Source organism: Coregonus lavaretus, assembly GCF_964263955.1.
Source record: "Coregonus lavaretus genome assembly, chromosome: 33".
Lineage (NCBI taxonomy): Eukaryota > Metazoa > Chordata > Actinopteri > Salmoniformes > Salmonidae > Coregonus > Coregonus lavaretus.
The window spans coordinates 24,926,433-24,936,372 of NC_140020.1; the positions used below are offsets into that span (position 1 = coordinate 24,926,433).

Genomic DNA, 9,940 nt, shown 5'->3' on the forward strand with positions numbered 1-9,940 from the left:
TCCTCAGTGTTTTTCTTCATATAGATATAAAAAAAAGTTTTTTCCCCCACTAAAGATGAGAAAATAATATATATATATATTTTTTTTGTCCTGGCAGGCACCTACAGCTCTATTAAAATGCTACCGCTATCGATAAGATCTAGCATTGAACACACAAAGCAATTCCAATGAAAGGAATAAAGTTGTCTTATAATATAATAATGATAATAAGAAGAATAATGATAACAATAATAAGAATAATCATAATAATATATTACAGAATAAATCTCTTTTTATAATTAGATTTTTTTCTTTAAAAGTTATATTTTTCTTTGTCTGAAATACTATTATAATCTTTTTAAAGTAATAATATATTTTTTAAAATCATATGTACCTAGGTTTGTGATCGAGATGTTGACTATACCTCAACGTTATCCAAATCAATAAAAACTAGCTGTGCCGTTGCATATTACAGAATAGTCGATGATATGTGGACATGCACCGTGAAACACCCATTTGAACCCTCTCTCTCTCTATGAATCCATCTTGACGTCCCCCTTTGATGACATCATAGCCGGCCGATGACCATGACGTCGACCACCTCTCCCTTGTGCAGCTCCACATATTGCTCTGTTTTTGGAGGTAGCATCAGGAGACCATTGGCGCTGCGCATGCTCATCAGCCTGCTGCTCACCTGGTTACCTACAGGATGGAGGAAAGGATCGGGAGGAAAGGAGGGAGGAAGGGATGGACAGGGAGGGAGGAAATGAGGATAGAGAAAGAGAGGGAGGGTGAGAATACATGCACTTTAGGCCCTAACCAACCACACAAGTCCAGGAGGATCCAACCCATGACAGTCAGGATGACCTCGGTACCACACCATTCAATGAGTGAGAGGCTACTAATACCACACAATCTAATTGTAGCTCTTTATACTCTTGAGCTGTACAGTATACTGAATCAATTAGGCACTACATGCAATACTAACCAGTGAAAAGGCTTTGTTAGATGAGAGGACTGTAGCTAACCCCTGTACAATTGCCCATGAACAAAATCAATGAACAGTCCATTGATAGTCCGTTATAAAGCCTGTGACTACACATGCAGTATAGTATAGCAGTGTATCGCTCTGTATAGAAGTGCACAGTAAAACAGAACAGAATAGAATGGTATTCCATCAGTACCTGTGCTCTGGGCCCATGGCAGAGGCTCCTGGTGGTGCCATGTCAGAATACAGCGGTGGTACTCAGGGCGAGGATCCAACTTTACGTCACATGACAACTACGAGACAACCACAAAATCAACATGGCTCACAATGATGACCTTGCACACTCACAGGGGTTGTGTCCCACTAATATAATAATATATGCAATTTAGCAGTCACTTTTATCCAAAGCAACTTACAGTCATGGGTGCATACATTTTCCACACAGGTGGTCCAGAGAATCGAAACCCACTATCCTGCCGTTGCAAGCACCATGCTCTACCAATTGAGCTACAGAGGATCACAACCATCCATCCATCCATAAGCTCTCCTTCCTCCTGTGTGAACTTGTTCACTACTCCCAACAAATCCATGAAAGGAAGTGAACAAGTGTACACTTCAGGAGTAAAGACAGATTATTTGGACGCAAAAGTGTCAACGCTCATAGGTAGGGCCCAGGGGCCGAATTTATAACAGTTGCATAAATTTCACACTAAAAATCTGCATGTGCCATTTCTGAAAAGAGTACCTACGTCAAAAAATTTAGATATTTAAAACTTGGCACACGCTTCCCGTTATAAATCAGATCTGTTGTAAAACTGTGTGCGCCTGAACAAGCATTATAACTCCACCTGGAAAATGCCCTCCATTCACCTTTTATGGTGAAAATAACACAATTTTGCAGTAGAATTTGGAACTATTGGAATTAGGCAATGGCAGTTTCTAAAAGAAAGTGCAATGGCAAATTTGATCAAATGTTTTTGGAGGTGTTGAGAGAATGTCTTAATCTTTTGCAGTAACTTATGCTGTACTTGGCAAAGGACTGTGAAAGTTTCGGAAATAAAAAAACAATGGCAAATTGTTGTGGACCTGTCAGCAGAACATTTGAATTCAACAATGTTTCGCATTTACTTTTCCCCCAACCTAAATATGCTGGACTGAAACATTGTATAGGCTAGCCCTACTCAACAACAAAAAATAAAGTAGCATACTTCAATGTAAAAGATAATGTGTCGGTCTGTTAAATTTGACTGTGTAGCCTATTATAAACTGCACTGCCTATGGGATCACATGCAGCAAAACTTGAAATACACACCCTATCTATTTACTAGGCTACTAGGCCCAATTAAATGAGAGATGGGCATGGTATGTTGTTGTATGACAATATGAACTCATCACAGCCAGAAGAGGTGAGGAATTTATTCTGCAATGGTTATGAAAACAAATGAATAGGAAATAGATTTCTATGTCAAATTCTTTTAGATTCCAAAAATAAAACACATAGATAATCACTCTTATCACTAACGGCAAATGGCTCCTGTTTCATTTTTTACAATAATAATAATAATTATTAATAAGCATGTCATCATATCCCATATTTGCACAAAATACTTACTTGCCTGCTTGCAATACAATATATAAACCACTAGAAAATGTGCATACGCAGAGTATAAAGTTTGCGTGAAGCTGATCCTACTTCGAGGTACACGGGCTCTTTCTCGATTCCTTCTCAAAGCGCATTGGCGGAGAAGATCCAAGATTCCTCACCTCTGACCTTCTCCTCCAATTAATTTTGAGAGGAAGGCGAGATAGAGAACGCAAGCAATCGAGGTAAGACAAATTGAGAAAGATTCATGGAGTCCTGTGCCTTCTTACCCTGGCTTTGATGATGGTGGGCCGTGGGTCCAGGATCCCCTGCATCTTCCTTAAGGCAGGGATGACAAAGAGGTTACATGTCACCACAGCAGACACGGGATTACCTGGGCCGGAGGGGGGGGTGGGGTGGGTGGGGTGGGGGGTTGGGGGGGGTGGGGGGGAGAGAGAGAAAGGAAGAGTGTGTTAGAAACCAGTCTGGAAACGAGTGTCTGATTCCCTCTTTCTCTTTACTTTACACACTACCTGGGAGGGCAAAGATGAGTTTGCGAGCACCGTCCATGTCCAAAGTGGCGAATGTTGTCGGGAGACTGAAAAGATGGGAGAAGAGAAGAACAACATGGTTGTTCAACGAACCATCCATCCACACATCCACCCAGCCACCCATCCATCCATCCATCCATCCATCCATCCATCCATCCATCCATCCATCCATCCATCCATCATACCCTGGTTTCATGAAGACTCGTCCAAAGTGGATCTGAGCATGCAGGTCAATATCCAGCACCTGTTTCAGATAGTCCTGAAAAAGAGGATCACACATTTTGGAGTCTACAAACGTACATATAAAAATTAACAAAAACATTCACCTTCTAGTTATAGTGTAGCTGTATCTAAAACCCAGATAAGTCTTGTGCACCACTGGGGTGTATTCATCAGGCACCAAACGGAAGACAACAGACTGAAACAGGAAGGGAGTACCTAGATTTAAATGTTCCATTACTAAATGTTTTCGTTTTGGGCCCTAATGAATTCGACCCTGTGCTGTGTGAGATAGATTGTAATTCTACATTTCTCCACACAATATTAAACACCACAATTACATGTATGTAACATTTATGTCAAATGTATAGGTAACGAAATAGCTGTAAAAACTAACAATTCTGTCCTCCGAAGAGGGATGGGCAAATAATCAACCTGGTCTCAGAGCATTTCATATTATTATGTAAGTACATTTGAGATATTGAATTTTGAATGATATGTTACGTTTCGTATGGTATGTATTAATTCGTGGATGGCCATCACCCATTTCATATGATATATTACGAATTACCATTTGTATTATATGTTACGAATTTGCCAAAACATACTATACGTTACGAATTAGAAAAAAGGTACTATATGTTACGAATTCGCAAAACATATGATATGTTACGAATTCTAGCTAGGTGGCTAATGTTAGCTAGCTGGCTAACATTAGCTAGGCTAGGTGTTAGGGTTAAGGGTAGGGTTAAGTGTAGAAGTTAGGTTAAAGGGTTAAGGTTAGGGGAAGGGTTAGCAAAAATTAGTATTAGCTAAAAGTTGCTAAAATGCTAAAGTTGTCCATAATGAGATTCAAACTCACAAGCTTTGGGTTTCTAGACATTCGCCTTATACTCCTATCCATCCATCCATCCATCTGCTGCAACCAACCTACTTTCTTTTTTGCTTTAAGAAACCATCTGTCTTATGTAAACAAACCAAACGTAACATATCATACTAATTTGTTACGTCTAGGCTATGAGACCAGGCTGAAATAATATCTACTATATATATATTTAATCAATTCCCCATCCCAACCCCAAGGTGTCAACATAGAGCAATGTCATAACCAATGACCATTCATACTCACTATTTGCTCACATACCTTCTCTCCCATAGACACCCCTCCAGAGGTGATGATGACGTCAGCACGGCTGATGCCCTCGTTCAGGGCGTTCAGGAGGTCGTCTGGGCTGTGGGGCCGATAGACAGAGAACAGTTACCAGTTACCATCACACACCATAGAAGAGGAGAAGAGAAGAGGAGGAAAAGAAGGGGTAGAAAGAGGACTAGGAACAGGAATGAGAGTAGACAGAGAGGAAGAGGAGGAAAAGGAAGATGAACAGAAGTAGGAGGAACATCAAGAACAGGAAGAGGAGTGTGAAGTCCTACTTGTCTCCCACGATGCCCAGGTTGATGGTGGGGTATCCGTGCTCCTGGATGGTAGCGAGCAGCGTGGAGCGGTTACTATCCCTGATCTTCCCTGGATGGAGGTCGTCCTCTGGGTTCAACAGCTAGAGGCACCAGGGAAGTGTTCATTAGGCACCAAACGGAAAAAACTAACTGCAACAGGGAGGGACTACCTGGATTTGTCCAATAAGAAACACTACTTTTTGGTTTCTGTTGCAAAATATTTTAATAATGACCCAGTGCAGCTGTTTTTATCTCAATATCAAATCATTTTTGGGTAACAATTAGGTAACTTGCTGTAATATTGGTCTATAAAAATTGCCAAAAATGAACACAATGTTCAATGTAAATAGTCCGGATGGCCATTTGATTAATTGTTCGGCAGTCTTATGGCTTGGGGGTAGAAGCTGTTAAGGAGCCTTTTGGTCCTATACTTGGTGCTCCGGTACCAGGTAGAACAGTCTATGACTTGGGTGACTGGAGTCTTTGACAATTCTTTGGGCTTTCCTCTGACACTGCCTAGTATATACAGTTGAAGTCGGAAGTTTACGTACACCTTAGCCAAATACATTTAAACTCAGTTTTTCACAATTCCTGACATTTAATCCTAGTAAAAATTCCCTGTCTTAGGTCAGTTAGGATCACCACTTTATTTTAAGAATGTGAAATGTCAGAATAATAGTAGAGAGAATGATTTATTTCAGCTTTTATTGCTTTCATCACATTCCCAGTGGGTCAGAAGTTTACATACACTCAATTAGTATTTGGTAGCATTGCCTTTAAATTGTTTGACTTGGGTCAAACGTTTCGGGTAGCCTTCCACAAGCTTCCCACAATAAGTTGGGTGAATTATGGCCCATTCCTCCTGACAGAGCTGGTGTAACTGAGTCAGGTTTGTAGGCCTCCTTGCTCTTACACGCTTTTTCAGTTCTGCTCACAAATGTTCTATAGGATTGAGGTCAAGGCTTTGTGATGGCCACTCCAATACCTTGACTTTGTTGTCCTTAAGCCATTTTGCCACAACTTTGGAAGTATGCTTGGGGTCATTGTCCATTTGGAAGACCCATTTGCGACCAAGCTTTAACTTCCTGACTGATGTCTTGAGATGTTGCTTCAATATATCCACATAATTTTCCTTCCTCATGATGCCATCTATTTTGTGAAGTGCACCAGTCCCTCCTGCAGCAAAGCACCCCCACAGCATGATGCTGCCACCCCTATGCTTCATGGTTGGGATGGTGTTCTTCAGCTTGCAAGCTACACCCTTTTTCCTCCAAACATAACGATGGTCATTATGGCCAAACAGTTCTATTTTTGTTTCATCAGACCAGAGGACATTTCTCCAAAAAGTACGATCTTTGTCCACATAGTCTGGCTTTTTTATGGCGGTTTTGGAGCAGTGGCTTCTTCCTTGCTGAGCGGCCATTCAGGTTATGTCGATATAGGACTCGTTTTACTGTGGGTATAGATACTTTTGTACCTGTTTCCTCCAGCATCTTCACAAGGTCCTTTGCTGTTGTTCTGGGATTGATTTGCACTTTTTCGCACCAAAGTACGTTCATCTCTAGGAGATAGAACGCGTCTCCTTCCTGAGCGTTATGACGGCTGCGTGGTCCCATGGTGTTTATACTTGCATACTATTGTTTGTACAGATGAACGTGGTACCTATAGGCGTTTGGAAATTGCTCCTAAGGATGAACCAGACTTGTGGAGGTCTACAATTGTTTTATCTGAGGTCTTGGCTGATTTATTTTGATTTTCCCATGATGTCAAGCAAAGAGGCACTGAGTTCGAAGGTAGGCCTTGAAATACATCCACAGGTACACCTCCAATTGACTCAAATTATGTCAATTAGCCTATCAGAAGCTTCTAAAGCCATGACATCATTTTCTGGAATTTTCTAAGCTGTTTAAAGGCACAGTCAACTTAGTGTATGTCAACTTCTGACCCACTGGAATTGTGAAATAATCTGTCTGTAAACAATTGTTGTTAAAATTACTTGTGTCATGCACAAAATAGATGTCCTAACCGACTTGCCAAAACTATAGTTTGTTGACAAGAAATTTGTGGAATAGTTGAAAAACGAGTTTTAATGACTCCAACCTGAATGTATGTAAACTTCTGACTTCAACTGTATAGGGCTATATCTCAATCTTTAACAGGATTATCTATTTTGGATGCTATTTGAATGGAATTGATGAGAGTGAAAAGAAGAGTGCTCACGCATGCTCTGATTTAAAGCAAAGATATTCGAGTGATAGGCTGTTTCAAAACTCTGCTGCTGCAATTAAAAAATAAGAATCTTTACATTCAAAAATTAAGGTGACCCCCGAAAGCCAGATGGAGATGTGTCAATTAGACCCGCATTCGGTCCTTATATTACTGTAGCATAGGCTATGCTGCAGCAAATGAAGGCCTACCTGTCACAATAAAAAAAGTAACCATGATGAGATGTCGGTCTACATGCATTGTGAACTGCACTCCATGCACTCCATGCGTGCATACACAAAAATGTATGCACGCATGACTGTAAGTCGCTTTGGATAAAAGCGTCTGCTAAATGGCATATTATTATTATTATTATTATTATACTGAAATGGGCTGTCTGTACCCACCATGAGCATTGATTATTGATCATGCAGAGAGCGGAGAGAAGGCCATAGAGAAGTCATATTTAGACATCTCATATAATTTAACAGTTCCACTTCATGTCATGCTGTTGATGTACCGGTTTCACGCAGTTATTTATCCCGGGAAAACGGAGTGGTTTTGGGTGGTAAATCTCAGTAACCGGGTTCCCGCCATTCAACCCTACCCTGGTGTCACCAGGCAAGTCAAACCTCCCCCCATGCAAAACCTGCTGATTAGAAAGTCCTGTGTAGATTGTATTTTCAACCAGCAACTATCAGGGAATAACACTGATTAAATGTTTTCACACTTTTACAATGTTAGTTTCATCAGCTGTTGATACAAAACAAAGGAAGAACAGAATTTTCACTGCACTGGGCCTTTAAAACATTGCATGCCCTTATGAACAGGAGCCTGGGTTGGTACAAGTCAGCACACTCCATACATGTACTGTTATGCCTGGGCAAAGTTGACTATCCGAATACAGTACTTTGAACAGCTTCCTTACCTCATGTCATTCCATCTATGATTAGGGCCTGGAGTTTGGGCTGACAACGGGACCTTACCAGGAAAAAACTTGAGGCCAAGAGTTTTTCCTGGACAGGTCACATGGTTGGGAAAAAGGGTGCTATTTATGGATAAAGAAGTGAAAGACCGATGGAGGACACCCCACTTAGACATGCCTTTGCTTAGTGATCCAACAGAAAAGGCATCGTGTAGAGGGTGCTATTGAAGAGGATTGGAACAGCCAATGTATGTGTGTGTGTGTGCGTGCGTGTATCTGTCTGTCTGTCTGTCTGCGTGTGTATGTCCGCCTGTCTCACCTCGTTGCCTGTGGACATGACAGCCACCACGGGGAACTTCTGCACCTCCACCTCAGTGACTCCTACGGTGGCCAACAGGCCAATCTCAGAGGGGCCCATGTGGGTTCCCTTAGACAGGACACACTCCCCACGCTTGATGTCATGACCTATGGGCCTGGAGAGAAGCAGAGATAGGGAGGGGATAGGATTCAGAGAGACACTGTTGAAACATATGTTCACACATTTTACAGACAAATAACTACAGACACTCACACACTTCATACAGAAAGATACCGTTGCATTTATTCCATTCCAGCCATTACTATGAGCCCGTCCTCCTATAGCTCCTCCCACCAGCCTCCACTGACGCACACGCGCACACACACCTGATGTCTTGTCCTGGACGGGCCTGTACGAGGATCCGCACCTCCAGCTCCTCGGTGCCCTGAGAAGGAGACAAGAGAAAACATTCTGTAAGGAGCCATCATCACAACCATCACCTTTACTACTGGCCCCTAGTCTACAAGACTCCCTCCCAACACTATTCTCTGTTCCTGGGTAATCAGCATAGCTGCTAAGCCTTCAGCAGCTAGATACTATACGTGATACTAGGCTTTGTCTAACCTTCGTAGAAGCCAAGCCCCATTGCCCCGGACCTAGACACTATATCCTGGTACTAGCCCAAGTCTTTTGTTGGAAGTTAGGCCCTATAGACCTTGGCCTAGTAAGTTCTATCTACTATATTGTCCCGGGTGTAGACCCTATATCCAGGTACTAGACAGACACTGCTATTCCCTTAGAAGAATCTAGGCCATATTCTCCCGGAACTAAACCCTGTCCCTCTTCACAGGGCTATTGGTCAGGGGTCAAAGGTGAGACTCACGTCCTCAGACTCGCGGAGCAGCTCTGTGTCCTCCACCTGCACCACAGCGTCCGCCCCACAGGGGATAGGAGCCCCCGTCGTCACTCTCATCACCTGGCCTGGCATCACTGTGTGGGTGGGCTGCAGGGAGAGAGAAAGAAAGAGACTGGTGTCAAATACGCACACACAACACATATGCAAATGAACGGACACACACTCGGACGTACACACACACTCCAAACGTAGAATGTCCCCCTAGGCTCTCTCAGAATCCGAAAGCATTGGAATGTGTCTAAGCGTAACATATTATTGTGTTGTCCAAACAATCACAGGCAGACACATAGCAACAGCACATCGCATCAGACATGCAGTTGGTGTATTAATGTGTCAGTGTGTTTGTGTGTGTGATATCGTGTATAATCAGCCCAGGTGGGCGGCCCACCTGCGATGGAGTGGGTTGCTGGGTAATTTAGTATGCTGAGTCAGTATTGTATCGCTACGCTACGGGGGCGTGTTTCTCACATGCACACACACACACTTCTCCTCTGAAGGAGTGTTTCACATCCACCTCCTCTGTCTAGCAGCCACGCAACAAGTGTATGTATGTGTGTGTTTCAATATTTCTCTACATGAAGGGGGGTTCCAGCCAGTTGCTTGTAGCTGTGTGTGTGTGTGTGTGTGTGTGTGTGTGTGTGTGTGTGTGTGTGTGTGTGTGTGTGCGGACCTGTTCTCCAGCCTGGGACTCTCCGATGATGAAACGGTCGCCTGGACCGTCAGCCGCTAAAAAATAAAACATAAAAAAATGTAATTACGTGCGTGTGTGTTTGTGTGTATATTCTGCTGCGTGTGTATCAATGTGTAATCAAAAATGTAATTACG

At 42.5% G+C, this 9,940-nt stretch overlaps 1 protein-coding gene across 5 annotated transcripts in view; it reads right to left on the reverse strand.

Annotated features, from left to right (window-relative positions):
- Nucleotides 1-332: 332 nt before the first annotated feature.
- The window catches only part of LOC311108288 (gephyrin-like), a gene marked incomplete at its 5' end in the record, with an annotated part of 91,533 nt that continues 81,925 nt past the window's right edge, over nt 333-9,940 (reverse strand). For all 5 annotated transcript variants that reach the window (XM_084150916.1, XM_084150914.1, XM_084150913.1 and 2 more), the window contains 11 exons: nt 333-681; nt 1,164-1,260; nt 2,840-2,943; nt 3,083-3,147; nt 3,286-3,359; nt 4,464-4,551; nt 4,751-4,872; nt 8,221-8,374; nt 8,586-8,644; nt 9,083-9,202; nt 9,786-9,841. In XM_084150916.1, coding sequence (XP_084007042.1) covers nt 548-681; nt 1,164-1,260; nt 2,840-2,943; nt 3,083-3,147; nt 3,286-3,359; nt 4,464-4,551; nt 4,751-4,872; nt 8,221-8,374; nt 8,586-8,644; nt 9,083-9,202; nt 9,786-9,841 — 1,073 coding nt within the window. In that variant the 3' untranslated portion in view covers nt 333-547. The remainder of the gene's footprint in view (nt 682-1,163; nt 1,261-2,839; nt 2,944-3,082; nt 3,148-3,285; nt 3,360-4,463; nt 4,552-4,750; nt 4,873-8,220; nt 8,375-8,585; nt 8,645-9,082; nt 9,203-9,785; nt 9,842-9,940) is intronic.